The following is a 26,784-nucleotide window of genomic DNA, read 5'->3' on the forward strand; positions in this document are numbered from 1 at the left end:
ATCCAACACGAAAGTTCGTGGGGACGAGTACAGAACGGCTGTACGCACGCGCACCATTTGTGTTGTTGTTAGTGGCGGTAAGATGGCGGCGCTCGGAGATGCATCAGCTCCGGGGGTGAATGGGTTAATACAACAATTCACTGCTATTACAGGTAATAATTAAATTTTATTTTATTCCCATTTTCTGAAATTATGTTGCTCTATCCTCCAGAAGAATCACTCCGCACACCTATCACAGAATACGGTGCACGAGCTCAGGTGGGGCATCAGTGCCTGCTGCCCCCTCTGTCATCATCAGGGAAAAAGAAGTGAAACGTTAGCTCGCGATGCTAGCTAGCTAACGACCAGTGTGTGGTAACAAGCTGGGTGGAAATATTAGCTTGCAAACTTTCAAACAGAAAAAGCCTTCCAATATAGCCTGGTGTCATATAAGCATGATGTCTACTGCAAAAGTGACTTATTCGTTTCTTCTAAACTCACTTGGAAGAGAAGAATAGTGCGTACATCTAGCATGCTAGCTAGCTATAAGCATGTCTCATTTATTTAGCTAGCTTGCTCGCGTTATGGAATGGACGCAACATTTTCCTTCACTAGCTACCAGCTAGCTTGTTGGCTAGCTCCGCCTCACGATACTGATGACTTGAAAATGAAACCTCTCCGTCTTCCCATCTGTCTTGTTCACGCAATAGGAAGCATTGCACCACTTTAGTGATCTGTTAAACTGACATATTAGCTGCACAAAGTTTATGGACAAATGCACATTTGCTTAGTCTGGTTTTGAGTACAAGGTTTATCCCCGAGAATACTGAAAAGTGAAGTGGGCACTGGGCATGCGCAGTGAAGCCGTGAAACTATCCGATATGCACCGACATGCAGGCCTAACCACTGATGCATGAAACATTTGCAACAATTTATAGATTTTTTTTAATTAGCGCAGCTGAAATAAACATCTTTAGAATAGAATAATATGGCTGACTTGTAAAATGTAAATCTGTTCAACAGCAAGTATTACATATAACATACACGTTTGTCTTGTTTTCAACTGTCAAGTCAAGTTAAACTTATTTGTATAGCACATTCAAAACAACCATGGTTCACCAAAGTGCTGAACAGGAATACCAAAAACTGATATAGAATTATACACCTGTGTGTATTCTATTTTGTCCCAGGAGCCACAGAGAGTGTGGGGAAACATATGCTGGAAGCATGCAACAACAACCTAGAGATGGCAGTGACCATGTTCCTGGATGGAGGGGGGATCGCAGAGGAGCCCAGCACCAGCTCCAGTTCAACAGCGGCCTCCAGCAGCAGAGCCCCCCCGGCAGAGTAAGCTGATGTTTTTATTTGTCATCAGACAAATTTTTCTCTCAGTATCTATGGATTGTCATCATAAATATATCCCAGTGCTGTGTTAGTAATTGCATACGTTAGTAGTTATCTAGGCTGATTCCGAAACCTTGGGTGAGCACATCAACTGTGTCCCAGTGGACAATCAAGGTTTGAGCTGACTTGCGTTTCCTTGTTTTGCAGTGATGATGTACGGGCACCTATCCCCCAAAAGCAAGACATACTGGTGGAACCTGAGCCTCTGTTTGGAGGTACCCTCCTTCATAACACTGATTATGTGGTTAATGCCATTAGTCTTTTCCAACTGTTTCAGTGTCCTCAGACCTAGCATGTAATACAAGGTTCACATTTTGACACAGTTATCATTCTATAGAAGAATCAGAATCAGCCATTTCCAGTCTCATCTGGAAACTCTCTCTCACTCTTTCCCTCTGTGTGTGTGTATCCTTGTAGTGCCAAAGCGACGAAGACCAGCCAGGTCCATATTTGACGGCTTCCGGGACTTCCAAACAGAAACCAGTAAACAATTAAGAGCTTCTCTCTCTCTCTCTCTCTCTCTTTCTCTCTCTGTCAGTACATTCACTGCTATATGCCTGTTAGCTCATATGAGGAGTAAGGATATGAGGAGTAGGGTTGCAAAATTCCATGAATATTCAGAGTTGGAAAAATTCCATGGGATTTAACAGGAATTCATGGGAATTAACGTGAATTACCAGGAATAAATTTGGGGTTATTTATAACTGTTTACCTTATCATATACGTACATAAAAATGAACATTTTGTTTTGTCATAAGCAGAGATGCAGGCAAATATTTCTAATACAAATGTAAAAATTTTCGCCCCTTTGCAACCCTAATGAGGAGATATCCTCTCTGATGGTGTCTGTGCCCTCTGCCAGTCCGCCAGGAGCAGGAGCTGAGGAACGGCAGTGCAGTGGACAAGAAGCTGAGCACTCTGGCAGACCTGTTCCGCCCCCCCATCGAACTCATGCACAAAGGTAGCTTTGAGACGGTGAGTGAGGATGACCTCCTGTGGCCAGGAATCCCAACTCCCTTGGCTATATTTGCCCTGCGCCGTGTCCTCTGCTGATTAATCCTGAACTGTTATGACGGCCATGATAATGGTGACTGTGATAGCGTGTGTGTATGCGTGTCTGCCCTCTCTTGCAATGTCATTGCGACATGTGGGAAGTAGTATTTCTCTTGTCGGTAGGCTGCGCTCACAGATTTAGCACCCATGATTTTGAAATGAAAATCCTATGGTGGCTTATGCTGCGTTCCAGTTGCCTGGGAAGTAGGAATTTGGAGTTAGGAATGACATCACACTCGAGTTGACCGCGTTCCAGAAACAAGGCGAAAAACCCACTTCTTTGTAGTTCTAGCCAAGTTAGCCATTGTTAGCAATACCAGTTGATAACAACGCACTACATGCTATTTTGCACATACAAACACCTAGCAACATTGTCCACTGATAGAAGTTGGACAGTACTGTGTACGACTGATTTAACGAGACACAAATAAACCATCTTGATTTGAGTTCGGAGTTGTGGTCGGGTCAGGTCGGAGGACATTTTTACCCCTCCCGAGTTTCCACGGTGGAAACCTCTGTTCAGGGGGAGTTCCAGATTACATTTATGCCGGGGAACCAGGAAAGTCCCAGTTCCCGAGGCAACCGGAATGCACCGTTAGTCCTGTCGCTAGTGCTGTGTGTAGCACAACAACAGTGAACTGGAGGCCCTTGTTCTGACCTGTGCTATCCCTGCTCTGTGTAGGCGAAAGACTGTGGTCAGCTGGAGAACAAGTGGCTGATGATCAACATCCAGAACGTGCAGGACTTTGCCTGCCAGTGCCTGAACAGGGACGTGTGGAGCAACGACGCCGTCAGGACCATCATTAGAGAGCACTTCATATTCTGGCAGGTACGCACGCAGCAGTTTACAGATTTATTATGAACGCACACTCACAGGTGTACACTTAATGTGGGGCTCGTACATGTTTGCGCACGCACGCACACACACACACATACAAACTTCTCTCTCTCTCTCTCTCTCTCTCTCACTAACTCCCCACCCCCTTAGAGTTGACATTACTGTACAATGTGTCACATCGCTACATTTTCAGTTCCAGTAACAGTTTCATACCTTCACTTGATTCAGAATTTTTTAATGAGGATCCTCACTAGCTGGGGCCATATAGCAACCAGCTAATCTTCCGAGTGTCCACATAAAAAGTGCATACAAAAACAATTGCAAGTAAAACTAGACAATTGCAAATACAAAAGATAAAAACCCCAATCTCAACACTTAAAGGTGCAATGCGGGATTTCTGGTGGCATCTAGTGGTGAGGCTGCAGATTGCAACCAACTGCATACAATCACATGGTGCAACATGGCGGCCTCCGTGGAAGGACCCGCTCATTATGTAGATATAAAGGTCTCATTCTAAGTTGGCGAAAACAATAATGATTCTTAATTTCTTGGGATACACTAATTAAAACATACTTATGAATATGTTCCATTTCTGCCACAAACTTCTACACACCGCACCTTTAATAGATAATAGAGAATAGAATAGAAAGAATAGAAAGTTTATTTGCCATGTGTAACAAGTGTGGGTACAGGCACATTGGAATTGTAATCGCTTGTCCTTACACTATCTTATCGGTGCTAATCACCTTCTTATTCTAGTCTCAGGTACTCAGCTAGAGATTTAAAGCTGGCAATTTATTATATTATCCGTAGTCTAGCAGTCTGTCAGTAACATCCTCATCTACTTTAAACCAACATTTAAAAAATGAAATAATTTGAGTTTCTTTAAAATTAAAAGATTTACTATAAATTCAGCAGAGATTTCGAGGTCGGTTATTCCAAAGATATATTGATCTATAAATAAAGAATCACAGTAAAGCATTTGTTCTTGGATGAGGCAGTACAAGCTGAGCATTTCTGAACCCTCTAATGTTAGGGTCATGCATTGTTCCAACAAAAAAACAGAGTCTTACTAATAATAACTGACTTGAACAATACAAGTGTACTAGAGGACAACCATTGTCAACTGTAAGCCAGGAGAGGCAAGCATGCATTTGATTCACATTGGACATTGGTGTGATGATTATGTGGCTGTTTGTGTGTGTTTGAATATGTGTTTGTTTGCTCACAGGTGTACCATGACAGTGAAGAGGGGCAGAGATACATCCAGTTCTACAAGCTGAACAAGTTCCCCTACATCTCCATCTTGGACCCCCGCACAGGTGAGGCCGGCGTCATCCCAATCACCCTGCTGTCACTTCATATGCAACCACAAAGATATTTTCACTTGAATGTGTGTGGAATTATAAATGTTCTTAGCCGGTAGACAAACATACTCCTGGAGCTTGCTCTATCGCCTTGTTGAGAGGGGTCAGTGAAGAATTTTTACCGCTCACTTATCTGGCCCCCGGGTGATTACTGTTTTTTTGCTTCCCTCTGGAATATGTAGTGGTGGGTCGTATGCCCACCTCCCTTGTTCTCTGTAAAGCGCATTGTGTTGCCACTGGGTATGAAATGCACTATCCAAATAAAGCTTTGATTGATTGATTGATTGGAATCTCAATGTAGAACAAAGTCAAACTGAAAGCTCTGTTGTGTGTGTGTGTGTGTGTGTGTGTGTGTGTGTGTGTGTGTGTGTGTGTGTATGTGTGTGTGTGTGCGTGCGTGCCTGAACGGAGAAAATACCACAGTAGAATGTAGCCTAGAGCTATAAAAGTGTGCCTCTCTATGTAGACAGGTGTAACAAACTGGGAGCTATAGACATGAGTCTTTGGTGACCTGTTGGCTGTAGACACACATCTCTATGGAGGTTTGTGAGGTTAGCATGGTAACAGCCTGTTGGCTGTAGACGCGCGTCTCTATGGAGGCTGGTGAGGTTAGCATGGTAACAGGCTGTGGCCCCCACCCCGGCCCCCACAGGTCAGAAGATGGTGGAGTGGAACCAGCTGGACGTGGCCTCCTTCCTGGAGCAGGTGACAGGCTTCCTGACGGAACACGGCCAGCTCGACGGCCCGTCTAGCCACGCCCCCCCCGCCAAACGCGCCCGCTCGGTCTGTTTACACTCCCCCACTGTTTCTCTCTCTCTCTCTCTCTCTCTCTCTCTCTCTCTTTGTCTCTCTTTGTCTCTCTCACTGTCTCTCTCTCTCTCTCTCCCCCTTTGTCTCTCTCACTGTCTCTCTCTCTCTCTTTCTTGATTTTGTCCTCCTGCTGTGTACATTCTCATTCTGTTCACTTTGCTCCCTCTTTTTGTTCTCTCGCCCTTCTCTCTCTCTCTCTCTCTCTCTCTCTCTCTCTCTCTCTCTCTCTCCCTCCACCCCCCACTGTGTGCTGAATATTCCCCTTCTCCCTCTGCGGGTCTCAGGAGAGTCTGATCGACGCCAGCGAGGACAGTCAGCTGGAGGCGGCCATCCGGGCCTCGCTCCAGGAGACCCACTATGACTCCGCCTCCGCCCCGGAGCCCCCGGACTCACCCCGCTCCGAGGACGACTCGGACGCCGAGCCCTTCTCCGACAGCGAGGGCCTCATCTCCGTCGACGGCTCCGACAACGAGGTGACGGGAGGCCAGGAGGAGGAGGAGGAGGAGGAGGAGGAGGGGGGGGGTGCCGCCTCCTCGGGCCGACGCACCCCCGCCGCGCCGCAGCCCCCTCGGCCAGACAGCCCCCCCCCCGTCCGTCACAGGAAGTCCCCCCACAAAGAGAACAGCCACAGGAAAGAGGAGAGCAAAAAGAACCACCTGGAGCCCGCGGTGGCAGCAGGGCCCAGCCGCTCCCAGCCGGACCCCGAGTCAGAGCAGCGCCAGGGGGAGAACCATCTCACCTCAGCGGGCCCGAGTAGTTCCAGGCCCGCCAAGACCAGCACCACAGAACCCTGTGACCTCGACCGCCTTGACGACAACGGTAGGGCTTTTGTGCTTGACCCCTCTTGACTTTGGAACCATTCACATACAGCGTGTGTGTGTGTGTGTGTGTGTGTGTGTGTGTGTGTGTGTGTGTGTGTGTGTGTTAGGGATGAGACGGTATACCGTAAAACCGTGAACCGCGGTATAAAATGTCCACGGTATTAGAACCGTGACATTCCCTGTGTTTACGGTATTACGTTTACGGTATTACACAATAATGCACTGCTGAAACTTCACATTTCAAGTTGCTTGCAAGAGTTAATTTTGTAATTTAATATAAGCTTGCTATTAATAAACTGAGCTTAATTACAATAGTGTATATTTTCCATCATGTGTTGCACTGTAGTTCCTTCAAAGTAAAATACTAGTTTTTTTTTGTGTTGGGGAGGTAAAATGCTGTATACCGTGAAATACCGTAAACCGCACCGTGTGACTAGATACCGTACAGTAATGCAAAAATACATACCGTCTCATCCCTAGTGTGTGTGTGTGTGTGTGTGTGTGTGTGTGTGTGTGTGTGTGTGTACTACGTAGGCACAGCGTGTATTGACTCTGATGTGTGTCCAGGTCCTAAGGCCAGACTGATGCTTCGCTACCCAGACGGACAGAGAGAGCAGATCGCCCTTTCGTCCAAGGCCAAGCTTATGGTGAGAGTGGCATCTTGGGATGTTGATGTGGGAGCTTATGTTAGTTCCATCCAATGTCCAGGGGCCTCATTTATAAATATGAGTCGTGTCAAAATATCGGGTACGTACAAAACGAAAGTGCGTACGCACAAAAATATAACAGTGCGCACACACGTCCCACGCCCAAGTTTCCCGTTATATATCGCAATCAACTCGAAACTTGGTGCACGTGAGCGTGCGTCTTGTCCCGCCATTTTTTTGTTCATAGTTTCATTGCCCATAGTTGCCTATAAATGGTCAGTGAAACGCTCTGTTCATCCATACTGACTGCATTACGACAATGACGGTGATATGTGTATACATATGAACTGCACTCGTAGTCGTATCTCTACCTGACCGATCGAGGCATTGAAAACGGCACAAGTTTAAATGTAATTTGTCCCACCTTTTTATGGCAATAAATGTCATAACACACTCAATATTATATGTGAGAGGTAATGTCAATGTATTTTACACTGACAAAATGGTATCAATTTCAAAGCGTTTCTCGAGTTTCATTCTTCTGCCTTCGGAGTCTCAGTTTCTAATTTCTCCAGAAATGTGTGTACCTTTGGGTCATGGGTGGAGGTACACCCATTCTCCTGTCAAGTTTTCTTTTAAAATAAATCCCAAAGTTTGCGTGGAAAGTGGCGTGCACATTCTTTTGTGTGTACACGGTGTTTCTAAATGAGGCACCTGTTGATTTCAAGCCATACATCCCTGGCCCTGTTGTGATTGTGTAGTTGAATTGTGCACTTTTAGTTTCTGTATTGTCTGTTTTTATACTGTAAAGCACTTTGGTGCAACTTTGGTTGATTTTAAATGTGCTATATAATTAAAGGTGACCTTGACCTTGACAGTATGCCACTGACCTTTCCTTATTTGTGTCCCTCTCCCTCCCCAACCAACCTCTGTCCATCAAGGCACTGGTGAGACACGTCCAATCGAAGGGTTACCCCAACGAACGCTTCGAGCTCGTCACCAACTTCCCCCGACGGAAGCTGGCCCACTTGGACTATGACATCACACTGCAGGAGGCGGGCCTGTGTCCGCAGGAGACTGTGTTTGTGCAGGAGAGGAACTAGCCGGTTCTGAACTAGCTCTCCTTATCTATCTATCTCTGGCAGACCTCGCCCCTGTCTCTAATCACATGGGAGGATGGCGTCACAGGCCCTGACCCCTCAACCTTTTGTTCTTTTGGGGAATTGCCCTCCCCCTACCCCCCATCCCCACTTGCCGAGGACACCTGCTAGTGGACGGACTTCATTTTCCCACCACTGCCACTGGGTGGCGTCCCTGGCCTGAGTACTTAGGCTGTGTCTCAGATGACAGCCTAAACTCCTCATGGACTGCCTGGGGCCTGTATATGATGTCATTGGCAGCACAGCCTCCCCTGTTCTATTGGACCTTGATGTTCTTACTTTTTATTCTTAGGTAATAAGCTGTTCAGAGTATACATTGAACATACATTTTGACAAACAAAACGTTTCCAAAAAGGATCCCAAACGTCAGATTTGTTATTTTTTCAAGTTGTTGTTTCAAGTTGTTGCTGTTGCCGGATTATGGGGGGGGGGGGGGCTCGGAAGTTTGACCTGGACTCTTTTTGACCCTTTAACCTGTGTGCCCCCACTGAGAGAGGCACAGTTGTAAGGATTATTAAGGGGGGCTCCATCCCAAATAAACCCTCACCCAGCCTCTACTCTCTACAAGTGTTTATATTCCTGAAAGGAGTGGACAGATCCGAACAAGAAAAAGACACCAAGGTGGATGGAGTACTGTATTTAGTGTACTGTCATCTGCCCACTCCTCTCCGGTCTACACTTGGGATTTTAGGGGCTAGGAGTTGATTCGGGGTTGAGTGGGTGACTTTGAATACTTAACTGAACGGGGAGGAAGTGTTCTCCGCTGTTGCTCCTGCACTATACAGGGATGATGAGGTAGAGATCAACACATAGTCTTAGTCTGTTTCTTTTTCCTTTTCTTTTTTTTTTTTTATATGCTGCCCCATTTCCAAGAAAAGATGCTGTTCATGAAATATAATAATCATCAAAACCAAGGGAACTGTGGTCTCATTTTCTAGGTCGCCTGTATATCCGTTGTGTATCTGTGTAACCTTCAGTGGGCTCCACCCATTAATGCTGAAGTTGCATTCCATGTATCACACATCTGGGGTAAGTGTTTACCCTAATCATATCCAACCATGCTATGTGACATAAAACAACTCTGTGGTAGTCAGTCTTCAATGCCCCTGCGTAGAGTTTTACAGCGAAAGGCCCCAAAGCCACCTGCGAGGCCAGAGGGTAGAAGGGGTGGGTGGGTGGCTGGAGCTGTTCAAACAGGGGGAGGCCGTCGACCCTGCTTCACTCCAAACTGTGCGTGCAGTCTTTCACCTCGCTTCCCCTGGTTAGAATGGAGGGCATCCAGGTGGGACGCCCCAGCAGATAGAACTGTGCGTGCAGTCTTTCACCTCGCTTCCCCTGATTAGAATGGAGGGCATCTAGGTGGGGCGCCCCTGCCGATAGGAACGCTAAGAGGTGGAGCGAAGTGAGGGAGGTGAAAGGAGCACTGACTGTCCGCTGAACCAGAGTGTAAGGGGAGGAGGATGGAACGAAGAAGATGCCATGTGGAGCAAGGCCCCAGCGTGTGCTCCTCTACGCGGCTGCTACCCATCCAGTCATGTCAAATAGGTTAAGTCAAGTAGGCTGTTGTCTTATGTTAAAAGAATGGTAATCCCAGCAACCCATTCACCTCTGAGCTGGTTCTTGGGAGCCAGTCAATGGAAGTTAATGTGTCACCAGTGACCTGTCTGGGGACTGAGGTTGACCTCTGCTGGATTCTTTGGTATCTGGCCTGCACAGGAGCAGCTTAGGCCCAGATCATGAGGTAGCTGTACATAGCAGGACCAGGACTAACTAGCCTTAGTCCTAATAATAACGTAAGAGTCCTACTTCTTCGGTTAGTTTTTTTCATTGTTAACACAGTGCTTCTGGACTCACACTTTTTTCTTTCTTCACCTTTGCTCTGGTCAGATAGCAGGACGTCAGTCTGTCCCCCTCTGTCAGCATACTGTGCATTCATAAAGTATTCATATCCCTTCACTTTTTCCACATTTTATTATGTTACAGCCTTATTCCAAATTGGATTCAATTCATTTTTTCCTCGGGGAGGGTGTCACAGTTAAGTACAAGGCATTGCACTGATCAAGTTAAGTGACAATCAAAAAATAAAGGTGTCATCCGAAAGTCTGGGTCAGAAGATAATCTATGTAGAGCAATGCCCAGAGATCTCCTTGATGATAAGGCTTGTAATAATCATATCTGCTCCAGTTCAGTACAGTCAGGGAGGCCTAGGAGGGCTAGTTTGACCTTCTCTCACTCCTCCGTCACCATAAGGACAGTACGGCTTCAAAATTAGGAATAGGCGTGGAGTCAACAGTGATGTCAATAGTGTAGACCCTGCCAGTCTTCAGCATGCAGCTAGATGTTCCACCATTGCAATTTGGATAAAGATTTTTAGAAGAGCATGTAGCCGGGTGCTAAACTGTCCCAGAGCCCCAGTGAATCATGTGAGCTTGTGCAACAGCACCACTGCAACGTAACCACCTTTATCACTGGCTGTGTATCAGGAGCTGCCAATTATGCTAAGTCAGAGGTCAAGGAGTCAAGAGAGTTTGTGGTGAGAGAGAAGGAGAGAGACTGACATTAGGATCATAAGTTAACTTCTCCAAATACAAATGGCCCTGTCCCACTCTTGAGGTCTTCTGATGTTTGGAATTTGATGTGTTATATCAAGGGACTTTTGGTACCCAAAAGCACTGTTGTAATTGTATGTGGTGGTAGGGCCCCTCTTGTAATTGTTGGTATTTTCTTCTTTCACTATTATTTTTCTGGAAATGGTCAAATAACTGAAGACGTCCAGGACCAAAAAAACTTTAAATTGGCATGCTGCAACTACAGGCCAGGAGTAGTCTCATGATACAAGCATTTAGAGACTGACTTGTGAGCCTACTCTAAGCCATGCATAATTATGCCAGAAAGAATGACCATGATTGGTCCATAGGGGGTGCTATAGTGACCGATTCAAAACAAATTTTAAAAAAAAAATGCTGGCATTTCCAACCCATTTGATGAAAATGTATGAAACCAGGGCTATGTTCAAATTCAGCGAACAGTCGAATGTTTGTGGTGAACATGTTTTCTTTTAACAGTTAAACTTGAATGGAGAGTCCTTCTGTGATCAACAATGATTTTCTGGATGATATATTTTGGATGTAGTCCTGCTAGTACAATCTAATTTGATGTTAGTTAGAAGTAAAGGGCCTCCGGTATTCAATTCATTCAATAATACAATTCACATTTACCTCAGTCCAGCGTCCATTTTTGTTCACCACAAACTACCTCTGCAGACCATTCACTTATGTTTGCAAACATAGCTAACACAAAGCTAATTGAAACCAGGCCAGGTCCAGCCTGGCTTATGTGCGTGGCTTGCTTGTTTCTGTTCAGGACTGGTCGAACGGAAGCTAGTCACGCCACTGAAATAGCTGTGAATTGAGATGACATGAAATAATGTCTGATAAATTAAGATAGGTCTTGTCGCCTGGACACATCAGTTCCAATGCTTCCAATTCTAATCCAGCACAACAAGAGCGGGACAGCCAGTTAGCTCATGAGCTCACAACAACTAGCAGCAGCTTCAATAACATTAATGGTAGCGGTCAGTGGCTAAAGCAGTTACACTGATTATTCCTGTAATGTTAGCTATTTTTCTGCAATTGGTTCAACTTCTGTTTCTGGACAAAGGTAAGGGATAAAAAGATTGGAGTGAAAGGATGAACGTGTGGAGGTTTGGGGTATAGTCCCATAAAGTCATCCCCATTGGGTCCTTGAACCCCCGTTTCCCGGGTGGGAGTCCTATGCTTTTTTTGTGCAGTGGAGATTGGCAGGTTGATTTTGGTGTCCTTCTTTATTTTGGTGTGCTGGGACTACTGCCTCTTGTGGTGCCAACAGAGAAATGCAGGTCAACATTGACCGGAGGGAGGGAGACAAACGCTATTCTAGGTGCGCTGGCTTACAGCCATGCACAAAAAAATACTGCCTCTTGTCTAAGTATGCTGGTTTACAGCCACACACAAAAAAACACTCTTGTGGTAGGTGCGCTGTTGTAGTACTTCTTGAAGAGATGAGTTTTGAGCCTGCGACGAAAGATGGGCAGCGACTCTGCTGTCCTGACATCAGTGGGCAGTTCATTCCACCACTGCGGGACCAGGACAGAGAAGAGCTTTGACCGTGTCGATCGACCGCAGGAGCCTCGGAGTGACGGGGCAACCAGTCGCCCTGAGGTAGCAGAGCGTAGCGGTCGGGAGGGGGTGTAGGGTTTGACCATGGCCTCTTGTGGTAGCAGCCTAGAACTGCAGGTCAACAACCTGACGGAGAAAGGGAGGGAGTGACAACCGGACATTTGCTATCTTTGGGTTTACTGTTGTTTTTTGAGAGTTGTTTAGCGTCTGTACTGTATATGATAGGGCCCCTCACGAGGATAGTCTGAGCCCTAGTAGACATGAGAGAGCAGGACAAACTCAATAAACTTCCACAGGCAAACATTCTGTGATTAGCCAATCACTCCACATATTGTATTGGCATGAACTGTATCATCTCAAACAATATGGCTGCATTCCAGTACCTTAAATTAATTGTGTCTTCTCACCTACCTTCCATCATTCACTCTGCTCTGACAATCAAGAACAGACACACTTCTTTCTTATATGAGATAAATGAGACTCATTCTGAGATACAGGCCTACCCAGTGGCTGCAGGATAAGATCTTGTTTATCAAGTGTCAGACAATATATAGGCCAAGTATTTTTGTAGAATCTTGGATCTTGGCTAGTCACCTCTCTATAACACATGACCTGGAAATATGAATGTTGCACAACCAACCCACCTTTAAATACAAACACACACACAATGCCTGCATTCAATAAAGATCCAGGAATTAACTCCCCATATGGGAAAGGGGTGTGTTAAACAAATCTCATCCATTGTTGATATTTGCTGATGATATTTGACTTTCAAATGAATATGGACAAATTGAAAGAGATTTATGAAGCTGGCCTCTCCCAAGAGGTGAAATTAGTGTGATCAGCCTGTCTTTAGCTCTAGTGTTGAGTAATGTTGACTCTGCAAACAACACTCATGCGTGGGCTGCTCTGTTGCCATGCTGAATGTGCCAAACAAAATATTCACGTAACCAAAATATTCACCATAACCAAATTGAACTGCTGTCAATCATATTTTCTTCAAACCAAATTACCCAATTAAATTAATTAATTAATTCATCACCCATAGTTTTCCCCTTCTAAGGAGGTTTTCTTCATGTCAGGGGGTTCTCTAAGCACCACATATATTGTCTGTTGCTCAAGATATTGCAAGTCACCATTGACCATATACGCTACCATGGACTGTTGAGGATTCCAGGTCAGTTAGGGTATACATGTATGCTAGATAAACAGCGGTGTCCTGAGTATAACAGTGATGTGGTAGAATACACACAGGCCTAATCAACCTAGCAAGTGTTGACCACAAAAGCTCAAACACTTCTGTGAATGTTGGCCACTATACTGTATCTTCTTCTCTGTCTGCATATGGCAACTGCACCAAATGGATCGCAATATGACCAAGGATAAAACAAATGTTCACACCTGTTATCTCAACTATTATCAGACCTCTACAGTAGCCTACATAGGCTACTCCATGTAGACTCCCATTGCCATATTCCCCAAATTCTTATCCATGCTACCCCCACCTCTCGCTCACGCGCACGCTGTCCTCCTCTCCATCATCTTCATCCTGTTATGGTTCGGGCCGGATCCGCCCCGGCTCACCCCCTGCTCCCAGTCTGGACCCGCGTCCCTGCCCCGGACCCCTGATTCGCCTCTGACCCCTGGTTCACCCCGGACCCCTGGTCCACTCTGCTCGCTCCCGGTCCAGACCCTCGCCCCTGCCCCGGGCCCCTGGTTTGTTCTGCTCACCCCCTGCTCCCGGTCCAGACCCTCGCCCCTGCCCCGGACCCCTGGTTTGTTCTGCTCACCCCCTGCTCCCGGTCCAGACCCTCGCCCCTGCCCCGGACCCCTGGTTCGCCCTGCTCACCCCCTGTTCCCGGCCTGGATTCCTTACCCTGAGCTCCTGTGCCCCCTGGACCTTCCTGGACCCTGAGCACCTCCCCTCCCAGTGACTGCCCCTGCACTACCCCCCAGAGACTGTTGTACACTTTGGTCACATTGTCACTTGGGTTTGTTCTGCCTCCTTGTGTTTTGGTCTTGTGTTCGTTGTCTTGTCTGTTGTCTTGTCTTCTACTGTATGTTGGTTTGTGTCCTCCCTGCTCTAGACACCTGTCCCCTCACTAGTCTCACGTCACTCCAGTCCCTCCTCTCCTGGCCCTCTAGTTTCCGCCTCTGGTTTCCTGCCCAGTCCCTTTCCCTGTCCTCCCTTGTGTCCTTGTTCCTCTGTCCTTGTGTTGGTGTCTTGTTGTAATCCCTCCTTGTCCTTGTCTGGGTGATTGTCTGCACCTGTGTCTCGTTATGTCTTGTTGCCACCTGTACGTTGTTCCTTGATTGTTCTCCCTGTATTATGCCCTCCTGTTTCCTTTGTTCTCTGTCGGTTCATTGTCAATGTGTGTTTCCTCCTGGTGTTTGTTTGTTTGTTTTTGGGGTATTAAAACCTATATTTTGGAACCTGTGCTGCTTGCCTGCCGTCTGCTATTGGGTCCTACCTCCACCACCCTCAAACCCTAACACATACCGAGATCTGAAAGACATGAGAGCTTCAGCTCTATAGTTCTGGTTTCTGATCAGTGATGATAATCAGACTAGAAATGTTCTGCTTGTTTTGCTCTGCAGACACACTATGAGCATGAGAGGTGATATTGCTTCACTTCGTTTGTAAATGTGGGCATTTCCCATTATGAGGAAACATCTGAAGTTTCAAAGTACAGTTTCTCTCTCTCTCTCTCTCACTCAAACGCACGCACAAACACACACACACAGCTTGTGAACAATTGCGCTAACGATATGTTGGGAAACCAAACCTCTATGCCCTTTTTCAGATAAAAGGCCGCCCACATTGTAACCCAGCCCCCAGAGTTCTCTATAAAAAGCGACAGTCTCCAGAGTTGTCTGCCTGATTGAGATACCCTCCAGTGGTCTGCCTGATTGAGATACCCTCCGTCCGACATGAAGCTATTGATAGTCTCAGCTCTTCTGGGGTGCTTCGGTAAAGTTATGCATTTAGTTAATTAATACATTATAGAAATAATGCGCTGTATAGCCTACTAATAAACATTCTCTAAAAATATGTATTTTCTCTTCCCCCAGCAACTGCGTTTGCGGCCCCGACTGAGGGACACGTGAAGTGGTGCACCAAATCGGACATAGAACAGAAGAAATGTAAAGACCTCGCAGCCGCCGCATCGCAGTTCTCCTGCGTAAAACGAGACGGGATCTTGGAATGCATCAAGGCGATTAAGGTGAGACTCTTTATTGACACTGCAATCGTTTCGACAACCTGGAACGTTTTTCACATTATGCATGCGCAACGCACGAACCTTGTTTTCTTTCCATTGAAGACGAGATGACCAGGCCTGTACACCATCATTCTGTCGTAAAAGTGCATTTAAAAAGGTTTAGGTAATTTACTGTCAGGATGATGAGTCGAAGCGTTTTTAAAACGTGCCTTTGCATAATGTATTAAATGTCTCATTCTTTCATCTGGCAGGATGGTCATCATTTGTGCAGTCTGAAACGTTTTTAACATTACCTATGCGTGCGCAGCGCCTACAAACATGTCTTGTATTCTTTCCATTGAAGACGATATGGTCATAGGCCTACACCGTTTGATCTACACCAGCCACTGTGTACAAATGCAAATGGATGGGTTTAGGCCATTTGCTGTCATGATGAGTCTAATGTGTAAATTGTCTATCATGCTTTTAATTGGCAGGCGGGTGAAGCAGATGCCATCACTCTGGATGGAGGAGATATCTACACAGCTGGCCTCCAAAACTATAATCTTCAACCCATTATTGCAGAGGACTATGGCAAGGGTAGGCTTATGATGAATTTCTCCAGACTTGAATGGATAACATTTTATTTTTATTTTAAATCTTTAGAGTTCTGATTCATTCCCTGTGCCTTATCTCCTGTCCGCTAGAGTCTAAAGACACCTGTTATTACGCTGTTGCCGTGGCAAAGAAGGGAACTGGCTTTGGGTTCAAAGACCTCAAGGGAAAGAAGACGTGCCACACGGGGCTCGGGAAGTCTGCAGGCTGGAACATTCCTATTGGAACCCTGCTGTCCATGGGCGAAATTGCATGGGGGGGCATCGATGACGAAAATTTAGAGAAGGGTGAGTGATTACAGTATGTGCGTGTGTATGAATCAGACCCTATAGCTTATAGCTTTGATTTCATGTCGTCTTTGGTATGAATTCCTCCTCAACACTCAGAAACCTGCATGTTTGAACCGTAATCCTGTGTAGTTTGTGAAATTGTCATTTCTCTCACATGTAAACAGAATGTGTGTATAGACCTATTAGCCAGCCAGCCAACATACTGAGTGCAGTATATACAGTACTTGTATGTTGATGTGTCTCCTCAACACTTGCTTGTCTGATGTGTGTGGATTGTTTTGACAGCGGTGAGTGAGTACTTCCAGTCCAGCTGTGTCCCTGGAGCCACTAAGGCCCGTTCACTGTGCAAGCTGTGTAAGGGAGACTGCAGTAAGACCCACAATGAGCCCTTCTACGGCTATGCTGGAGCCTTCCAGTGAGTAGATATCTCCTCTCTCCACCTGAAGATGCCACAATGCTCGATAGAAATATCACACTCAGAAACCTCCTATAATACCCCCTCCACACACCACCTCAGAATACCCTCCTCCTAGATACCCCCTTCAAAATGCCACTTTCCCCTCTCAATACATGCATACCCCCCCCCCCCCCCCCCCACCTCTCATTCCTGATGCCATCCTGTCTCTCCTCCTCCACCAGGTGTCTGAAGGAAGGTAACGGAGATGTGGCCTTTGTCAAGCACCTGACTGTTCCTGGTAAGAGTTGTTCACATTAACACAGCAAGGTTTCATTCTCATTAAGATACTGTTATTGTCATACTCATATTTAATGATGATTTGACTAACAGGAACAATGCAAGTTGTTAAGACAAACATGACCACCATGCGTAGCATTATCTATAGTCCGGTACTATATATGAGTCTGAAACTGTATCGGGGCTTCCATTGACTATGTCTAGAGAAGCCTGTTGCAAATTTAAATTATTCTTTGTTATGATAAATCAACAGATTTCAGTTAACAAGGACGTCCTGTGAAAATCCCAATTTTGGCTCTGCGTCAGCAATTTCTGAAATTCAGTGTTGGGTCGACACCAGCAATCTGAAACCATGAAATCTGAACCATGTTGTTCTCTGGCCTTATGAGAGCATGGCACACCCAAACTGCTTGGCGCCGGACATAAATTGAATACACCCTCACAAAATAAGTTACATATTGTCACTTTAATGCTACAAGTCTCCATTTTGTTCTGGTTCTGTCTCTACAGCCTCAGAGTGGCCCAACTATGAACTGCTGTGTCTGGACGGCACCAGGGCCAGCATGGACAGTTACAAGACCTGCTCCCTGGCCAGAGTTCCCGCCCACGCAGTAGTCAGCCGCAAGGACCCTGACCTCGCCAAAACCATCTTCAACAGCCTGACCGCTGTCAAGGTACACCTTGCACGCGTTCTGGACGCAGTCCACATGCGACCTGACAGACAGATGGTCAGAGACATACAGCAGAGTGAATAAGATCTGGATATACAGTAACACTCGGAGAAGTGTAGTCTCCATTTAAAAGAGGGGTTCAGCTTAAGTAGCAAACATCAGTAATACCTTGTATGAAGCACCACAACACAAATGTTTCAAGCCCAAGTTATCATGAGAAATGTTTGAAGGAATTGATCATGGCTTCTTGTTTGCCCCAAAAGGGCTTCAAGCTCTTCTGCTCTGAGGGCTACGGAGCCAAAGACCTGATGTTCAAAGACTCCACTCAGAAGCTGCTTCAGCTGCCAGCCACCACAGACTCCTTCCTCTACCTGGGAGCTCGTTACGTGAACACTGTCCGCTCCCTAAACAAAGGTTAACGCACGCACGGGCACGCACGCACACACACACACACACACAAACAGACACACATACATTGACATACCTCTCATTTTGCCACCCACCAGAGTTTGCAAGTACTCCATCGAGTGGAATTAAATGGTGTGCTGTCGGCCATACTGAGCAGGCCAAGTGTGACCAATGGAGTGTCCCCAGCATGGTTAATGGACGCATCGTGATCGACTGCGTGAAAGAATCAACGGTTGAGGACTGTGTTACCAAGATCATGGTAAGTCAAGAAGCCCAGAGCGGGTTCATCTCGTTACAGTAAATTGTTCCTGTTTTCACCATTTCTTTTTCTTTTTTCTCCTTTCTTGATTTATTGATTTATTTCCTCCTTTCCACAGAAAAAAGAGGCAGATGTCATATCGCTTGATGGAGGACAGGTGTTCACTGCTGGGAAGTGTGGTCTGGTTCCTGTCATGGTGGAGCAGTATGACTCGGGTATGAGGTTGTAACGGACACACATGCAGTACATGCACGCGCGCACACACACACACACTTTACAGTTAAGAATTTACATTGTTTATGTGGTGAAATCCTCTTCTTTTTCCTCCACAGCCCTATGTACCCCTTCTGGAAGTTGTAAGTTCTCCCACCTTCAGTATATGTTTGCATCAGCCTTCTTACCTCTGTCCTGCTACCTCCTCTCAGCCGCCATAATAATATTATTAATACTAATACATTTTATTTACATTTAAAACAAATCTCAGTGCTACAGAGGGAGAGAAAAAACAACTAAATATAAGAATAATAACTTAAGCATAAAAACAGAAGTCACAAAGTTAATTATAAAAGTCAAGGCTCAGGTAAAAGGGAAGGTTTTTAGTCATTTTTTTTAAAGGCATCAACCGTCTGTGGTGCTCTCAGGTGTTCAGGGAGAGTAATCCACAGATGAGGAACAGCCAGGTGGAAGGCCTCTATTGGTGGGTCGGAAGAATTAATGACTCATACTTTTCATAAAAGAGAAATTTAAAATTCACAAAACCCATCTTCAATTGTTTATTTTATTTTTTTTAGAACAAAATATACTCGAGTCTCTGTTAGACACGGGCCTTTTTTTTTCTTTTTTTTTCACAAATCCCATTCATTTTTTTCATTTTGGACTTTACACCTACACCAATATTGCAGAAATGCTAACTTTTCAGCCTACAAAGTGACATCAGACCTCGCCACTCTATCCCACCCCTCAGACCTTCAACTCAGTCCTCACCTCTTCTATTTAACTTGCTGTACACATACTAGCAGTTCAATTCCCATGACTCCGGTTGCGGTGTGTTCCGATTACCGCATGGCAGCCGGAGTTGACCGTGGTCATTCTACACAATGGTTGTGGTTCTACCAGATGGGGTAGAAGCATGTTTCAGAAGCGTCCCAGAACCAGCTCTCCGCAGAGCTCCGGTAAAGAGAGACACCAGGTCTATGTGATGCTGCATCTGGGATGCATCTAATGGTAGTAGAGGAAATGGGTGCTTGGGTCTGACTCCCTGATGGCCTGGCAGAATGGCAAGGGAAGTTTATTTGTATAGCGCGTTTCAGCAACAAGGCAATTCAAAGTGCTTTACATGGGACATTAAAAGCATCAAGACAAAGTGCAAGAAACGCATAAAAGGTCATATATGAAATGCAAAAAGGACATTTAAAACAATGCAGGAAAAAATAAAATACTGGATAAAAGTTACAGTGCATGATGAATTAATCATTTGATTTAATAAAAAGCAGCGGCAAAAAGAAAAGATCTGGCTCCCGAATCGTAACTGGTGGGAGTTGAGGAGGACAGAATGAAATCTGACCGTATTCGGAACACCACGCAAACGGAGTTAATGTTATTGAGGTGTAAGTGTGTTCCTTTTCATGACTCCTCCTTTGTCTACCCCTTCCTCGCAGATTCTGCATCGTCCTACTACGCGGTGGCCGTGGTGCGAAAGAGTTCTGGGTTGACCTGGGATAAACTGAAGGGTATGAGGTCTTGCCACACGGGCATTGGCAGAACCGCTGGCTGGAACATCCCTATGGGCCTGATCCACAAAGAGAACCCTTCTCTTGGCTGCGACTTCTGTAAGAGGGTTTTAACATGCCTGTGTACCAATGTACACTATGCAAGAGGTAGTGTCTGAGTGTTACCTGACTTTTGTGAAATTCTATCTTTCCGTTTTCAGCTAAGTTCTTCCCGAAGGGCTGTGCCCCAGGAGCTGAGACGGGCTCATTCTGTGCCCAGTGTGCTGGCAGCGGGAGCAGGTTTGGGAGTGATGCCTCCAAATGTAAAGCCACTGCAGAGGAGCAGTACTACGGCTATGCTGGGGCCTTCAGGTAGGGGGCGCCAGACCTCCTTTATGATCCCACCAAGAAGCCTCTACAGAATAATGCTGGAGTCCTTACTTATGTGCTATTCCAAATTGACGTTGGCCAAAAATCAAATGTTCCCTGTATCCCTTGTATGTTCTCCCTCTGAAGGTGTCTAGCTGAGGACAAGGGAGACGTGGCCTTCGTAAAAGATTCCACTGTGCTAGAGAACATTAATGGTGAGGAAATTTGATACCAACACTTGTGCTATCTTCCTCTCCTGGTCTCTCATCCACCTCAGTCACATTTCTCCTTATTGAGCCTCCTGCCTTTGCTCTGACTCAGACTGGCCTCTTTCACATTTCTCATCCCCTCCATCATGACTCCTGTTGTCTAGATAACAGTCCGTCATGGGCCAAAGGTTTGAATTCTGGAGACTTTCAGCTGATCTGCCCGGGTAAAGGACCCATGGCCATTGATAAGTTCAAGGACTGCCACCTGGCCAAGGTGCCCGCCCACGCTGTGGTCACACGCCCAGAGATTGCTGGCGACGTGGTGACCATACTCCAGGAGCAGCAGGTGGGTGTGGCTTAGCTCAGGATCCTCAGACCGTAGAGCTCTAAATTCACTGTTGTAGGTGATGTTTTCTCACACACGAAACATGTTATCTCCGATATTGGATGTCCGATAGAACCTTGAAAGTGGATGTTGATCTGCAGTGCAAAGCCATCTATCTTTATGTAATTGTCTCTTTGTCTTCAGGCGAAGTTCGGCAGCCAGGTCACTGATCCCATATTTAGGATGTTTGTGTCGGAAGGAGGAAAGAACCTCCTCTTCAAGGATTCCACAAAATGCCTTCAAAAGATTCCCACAGATAAATACCAGGATTTCCTTGGAGAGGAGTACATGACTGCCATGACCTCTCTCAGACAGTGCCCCAAGTACACTTCAGGTATGTAGACTCGCATGTTCACGCACACTCAGACACTTGTGTGCTAGTACACACTTCCTGCTAGGAAAACTTATCGTATTCGATGGAGCTCTAATGGAACTAAACCTTAACCTCCTTGTGTTTGAAACAGATCTGGAGAAATCCTGTGGTTTCCACTCCTGCCCAAACATCTAAATGAGCTGTCATTACAAAATACAACTAGCCCCTGCTAACCTGAAGATGACCTGAAGATGACACACACTATTTAGTTAAGGACTTCTCAAACAAATCGATGACAAATCAGTTTAGAAACTTTCATTCTGTTTGTATTATAACCGTGCACTATAACCGTGCACTATTTTCTAAATACTCTAAATCAGACTCTCCCTGATGTCATACACACATTTGGTTTGGATGGTGTCCTTCATAGGCCAACTACTTGGGTTTTCTGTCTTAGAATAAAAGTCTTTTTTCACAATCCAATGTGTACATGATTTATTGTTGTATATTTATGGAGTTGCAATTGGCATGTCAGTATAAATAATTTAGCCAGATTTTAGTATGGGTATTTGAGAATGGTGATGCTTGGCACCTTTAAGATCTTTAAGACGGAGACTTCACGACCCTCAATGAACCATAACATGTTGGGCAGGCACAAGGAAGAAAAGTGACATTGCAGTAATAACAAATGGTAGTCATAAGGTGAAGACAGAAACCAAAGACCATGGAGAAAGTGTTGCTGGGCTCCTCAGGCCATAGACCATGGAGAAAGTGTTGCTGGGCTCCTCAGGCAGAAGTAGTCTTAAAATTCTCCATCTTTAGTTGAATCACAATAACTATTATTGAAGTTATGCAATTATGAAGTATTACATATGCTATTATTTTGGCTGTCGTGAATAATTGCCCCCCCCCCCCCAAAAGTTAAACTGTTTCAAACCACTGTCACATGACCAGGGAGATGGCATCATATATCAGTGCCCATGCTTCCAGACCAGTCCAACCTGCCTGCTCAATAGCGCACCTCAGGTCATCTGGCACAAGTCTGCTTTCTGTCCCCAGAGTTAAAACAAAACATGGAGAAGCAGTGTTCAGTTTTTATGCTCCATCTGAAACAAACTTCCAGAAAACTGCAGGTCTACTGCAACTCTCAGTTTTAAATCAAAACTGAAGACACTCATTTTTCAATTGATGGTAAACAGGGCCAGCCGCTGCTATAAGAAATATAAGCGGTCGCTTAGGGCCACAACCACTGGCGGCGGGGGGAAACTTAATTCTAATTGGAAACTTAGCCTCTTGCATTAAAGAAATTGCAAACCCAGCTCATTATCTCTGAGTTGGTTCTTAGAAGCCAGTCAATGGAAGTTAGTGTCACCAAGTCTGTCAGAAGATCAGAAGGCTCAGAAGATAATCTATGTAGAGCAATGCCCAGAGATCTCCTTGATAAGGCTTGTAATCATATCTGCTCCAGTTCAGTACAGTCAGGGAGGCCTGGGAGTACTAGAGAGAGGTGTGTGTGTGTGAGAGAGAAGGAGAGGGAGAGGAGAGAAAGAGAGTAGACAGAATGACATCTGGATCATAAGTTCACTTCTCCAAATACAAATGGCCCTGTCCCACCTACAGCATCTTGATATCTTCTGATCTTTTCAATTTGATGTGTGCTTCAATCGTACTCTTTCACTTCCTTTTCTAATCCTTATGGTTCATGAACACGGAAGCAGTGTAGCCACTAGATAGGAACAGAACGTAGACAAAATGACTGTCCTGTTTTAAAAATTAATTGCTAGCCCCTGACTATATATACTTTTCCTCTTTTATGGAGGTCACTAAAGGGGTTCAATTCTAGGCCCACCTAGTATATTTACATTCACCTTGTATATTAATAACATTGGGTCTCTTTCACAAACAAAGTTAAACATTTCTTAAGAAGCTTCTTAAACTCCACATACACCGTTTCCAAGTAGATTCTGGCATTCAGCAATGTTCTCACATGTGGGAACTAAAAACAGAATCTATGAACAAGAGCGGTCTTAAGTAGGCTACAGGAGTACAGACATTTGTGCGAAAGACATTAAAATAATTTGTGATTCTGCTTACTTCAAATCTGCGGCTGCTGTGGCTCAGTGGTAGAGTGGGTCATTCAATAATCGTAGGGGGGTAGGTTCGAATCCTACCTCCTCCTGTCTATATGTCGAAGTGTCCTTGGGCAAGACACTGAACCCCAGATTGCTCCCAATGAGTAGGCTAACACCTTGCATGGCAGCTGTCACCATTGGTGTGTGAATGGGTGAATGAGAGGCCATTGTAAAGCACTTTGAATAAAAGCGCTCTAAGTGCAGTCCATTTACCTACAGTTGTATAGCATTATAGGATTGCAATACAGTACAATAATATTTGTATCATTTATGTCTTTTAATAATTCTTATTCATTATTTTATAAATTTCCTTTCCAACAATATCCCTGATGTGCCTGGTTCAACTGTGTACCCTTCTCCGGATACAGCGTTCACTGAGTGAGTAGGCTAATATCATCCCATGCATCTTACTGATGATATTAAATATGACAGGTGGAGTCTGGTGCTCCACCGTCTTTAGATTTTCATTTGGGCATGCTTGACAGCCTTTCTGTGTATTTTATAGCCTTCATTTTTATTTATTTATTTTTATTGATTGATTTTTCGGTGGGATCTGATTGATAGTTTGTGGCTAACTAAAATAGGTTGGTGAAACAGTTATGAAGCAGTTGTGGAGCAACTGACAAGGCCCAGAGGTCTGAGGTTCACATTACCATGTAACCCATGGTTAGCATCGTTATCTGTGTTTAAGTAACAAAGGCCAGACAGCGGGGCACCATCTCTTCCCTCCCTGACACTTATCTGAACTTGTGTCATAGAGAAGGCTACAGACCTTGGAGGCCTCAACCCTATTTAGACTGAACGGGCTTAGAGGCACCATTGGGGGGGGGGGAAACAATTTTGAGGGGTCCCTTAAAGAGGCCAATACTGTTTTTTTGCTTCCCTCTGAAATATGTAGGGGTGGGTCCTATGCCCACCTCCCTTGTTCTCTGTAGCGCATTGTGTTGCCTCTGTGTATGAAATGCGCTATACAAATAAAGCTTTGATTGATTGATTGATGGTCTGTAGTTTCTAAAATAACATTCAACTAAACTACCCACTAACCCTAACTTTTACCAGCTGGTGTATGTTAACAATGTTACAGTTGAGTCTTTAAGAGTTGTTTAGCAATTGTAGATGAGCCCCTAAGGATAGTCTGAGCCCTTACCTATCATCCTAGTAGACCTGAGATAACTGAGATAACTGTACAAACTCCATAGGCAAATACTCACTTATTAGCCAATCACTCCACATATTGTATTGACATGAGCTGTATCATCTCAAACAAAATGGGTGCATTTCAATACCTTAAATTCATTGTGTCTTCTCACCTACCTTCCATCATTCACTCTGCTCTGACAATCAAGAACAGACGAGAGCACACATTTCTTTCTGTCTCTTGAGACGGTGCATATGAGATACATGAGACTCGTTCTGAGATGCAGGCCTACCCAGTGGCTGCAGGGTAAGATCTGTGTCAAGTATCACACAAAATACAGGCCAGGTGCTTTTGTAAAACCTTGCCTGGTCACCTCTATGCCTGCATTCAATAAAAATCAAGGAAATAACTCCCCAACCCCCCAATGTCATTCATTGTGTGAGGAATCTGATATTTGACTTTCACATGGGCCAACTGAAAGAGATTGATGAAGCTGGCCTTGATCTCCCAAGAGGTGAAATTAGTGTGATCAGCCTGTACTTTAGCTCTAGTGTTGAGTAATGTTGACTCTGCAAACAACACTCATGCGTAGGCTGCTCTGTTGCCATGCTGAATGTGCCAAGCAAAATATTCACCATAACCAAATTACCCATTTTAATTAGTTAATTAAACTGATTCTAGATAAATCAGGATCAGAATCAGATTTTATTTAGCCAAGTAAGCTTACACCTATGAGGAAGTTGCTGTTGTTGCCGTCTGTTGGTGCATTACCATAAACATAGAACAAGGACAAGACAGGACAGTGCAGAATACAATAATGAAGTGATGCAATACAATATATGATACAATCTACAAAAATGTACAAAATATACAGTGTCAGTGGAGTGGGGGTCCCGGGTCTTGTTGATGAGGCCAGTTGAGGTTGGGAAGAAGTTTTGGTCCTGATGGAGCCTCCTGCCAGAGTGAATTGGCTCAAAGAGTTTGTGACCATGGTGGGAGGGGTCAGTCACAATCTTTCGTTTTTTTTCAAGGCCCTGACATTAATTACACAACTAAAGGACCACTATCACACACACACACAAACCTTCGTATTGCTGACCGGCCGGGCTGTGGGATGAATCCGTTGGTAGGGGGTAATTGTACACTAGGTCAGGGTCATTTGGCTAGAAAATTGGGTGAAAATGGGATACAATCCTAAAATAAATGTATAAAATAAAATAAAAAGCTGTTATAGGCTACAAAAAGTAAAGATTTTCAAAATCCCTGAGCTTAAGTTACCATGGTAAATTTCTGGAAAGTTTCTGGAAATTTTCCGGAAACGTTCTGCCCCTTTGCAAGTACTATTCTACGCCTCCATCAAGGAGTCCATCCTCACCTCCTCCATCACCATCTGGTACTCTACAGCCTCTACAGCCAAAGAGGGCCAAACTGCAGCATGTCATCTGCTCCACTGAGAAGGAGATCGGCTGCAACCTGCCTTCCCTACAAGCCCAGCACGAGTCCAGGACCCTGAAACGGACCCGGAAGATGGTGGCTGACCCCTTCCACTCTGTCCATAATCTCACTGTTCCACTCCCCTCCGGAAGGAGGCTGCGGTCAATCAGGACCAGGTCCACACTTCACAGAGGCATCTTCTTCCCCACGGCCACCCGCCTGAGCAACAAGGCTTGTGTCCCCCTCTGACCCCCCAACCCCCACCCCCACCCCACAACCTAGTATACACAAAATATACACCTAGTAGGTCCCTCGGGTCCTCTGGCACTGAGCTTTTAATGGTTCCTAGGATTAAGAGGCATGGGGAGGCAGCCTTCAGTTTGTATGCCCCCAGCCTTTTGAACATCCTGCCAGAGGACAAGTGGTCTGAGATCTGAGATCGTGGTCATTTTTAAGCAAGATCTTAAAACATACCTTTTTAACATTGCTTTTACAACATAGCATTACTTGTCTTAATATCCTACTATTTTTCATTTGTATTCTCTCTTTAGAATAGTTTTTATTCTATTTTACACTATAATTTAATTTTTTATTATTTAACCTATTTTACTTTTTCTTTTAGATCTGTTCTCACTGTTGATGACTTTCGTTGTCTTTTATTATTGTCCTATTTTCAGCTCTGCGTTGTTTTGATTTCAATAAAAGACAGACCCCAATCTCAC

At 45.1% G+C, this 26,784-nt stretch overlaps 2 protein-coding genes across 2 annotated transcripts; both read left to right on the plus strand.

Annotated features, from left to right (window-relative positions):
- Positions 1-76: 76 nt before the first annotated feature.
- ubxn7 (UBX domain protein 7) lies at positions 77-8,858 on the plus strand. The gene is made up of 11 exons (XM_084446761.1): positions 77-152; positions 1,170-1,326; positions 1,531-1,598; positions 1,801-1,866; positions 2,246-2,358; positions 3,119-3,265; positions 4,506-4,596; positions 5,294-5,424; positions 5,736-6,270; positions 6,840-6,919; positions 7,861-8,858. The coding sequence occupies exons 1-11, from the start codon at positions 83-85 to the stop codon at positions 8,020-8,022; spliced, it is 1,620 nt and encodes a 539-aa protein (XP_084302887.1). The 5' UTR covers positions 77-82; the 3' UTR covers positions 8,023-8,858.
- Positions 8,859-15,076: 6,218 nt separating this feature from the next.
- On the plus strand, positions 15,077-21,836 carry LOC311316166 (serotransferrin-2-like). The gene is made up of 17 exons (XM_084446964.1): positions 15,077-15,207; positions 15,309-15,460; positions 15,934-16,036; positions 16,144-16,338; positions 16,627-16,756; positions 16,981-17,036; positions 17,546-17,709; positions 17,970-18,120; positions 18,213-18,373; positions 18,492-18,588; positions 18,706-18,729; positions 20,032-20,202; positions 20,304-20,454; positions 20,599-20,666; positions 20,825-21,006; positions 21,190-21,379; positions 21,510-21,836. Exons 1-17 carry the CDS (start codon positions 15,168-15,170, stop codon positions 21,551-21,553), a joined length of 2,079 nt encoding a protein of 692 aa, XP_084303090.1. The 5' UTR covers positions 15,077-15,167; the 3' UTR covers positions 21,554-21,836.
- The last annotated feature ends 4,948 nt before the right edge of the window (positions 21,837-26,784 follow it).

Source organism: Borostomias antarcticus (genome assembly GCF_949987555.1).
Source record: "Borostomias antarcticus genome assembly, chromosome: 12".
NCBI lineage: Eukaryota > Metazoa > Chordata > Actinopteri > Stomiiformes > Stomiidae > Borostomias > Borostomias antarcticus.

What these genes read in the sequence shown, in the direction of transcription:
- LOC311316166 (XM_084446964.1), top strand. Translation starts at nt 15,168, where the DNA reads ATGAAGCTATTGATAGTCTCAGCTCTTCTGGGGTGCTTCG. An exon ending in AGCTCTTCTGGGGTGCTTCG is followed by an intron (nt 15,208 to 15,308) that starts GTAAAGTTATGC and finishes CTCTTCCCCCAG; the next exon opens with CAACTGCGTTTGCGGCCCCG. An exon ending in CCATACTCCAGGAGCAGCAG is followed by an intron (nt 21,007 to 21,189) that starts GTGGGTGTGGCT and finishes CTTTGTCTTCAG; the next exon opens with GCGAAGTTCGGCAGCCAGGT.
- ubxn7 (XM_084446761.1), top strand. Translation starts at nt 83, where the DNA reads ATGGCGGCGCTCGGAGATGCATCAGCTCCGGGGGTGAATGGGTTAATA. An exon ending in AGCAGAGCCCCCCCGGCAGA is followed by an intron (nt 1,327 to 1,530) that starts GTAAGCTGATGT and finishes CTTGTTTTGCAG; the next exon opens with TGATGATGTACGGGCACCTA. An exon ending in CCGCCAAACGCGCCCGCTCG is followed by an intron (nt 5,425 to 5,735) that starts GTCTGTTTACAC and finishes TGCGGGTCTCAG; the next exon opens with GAGAGTCTGATCGACGCCAG.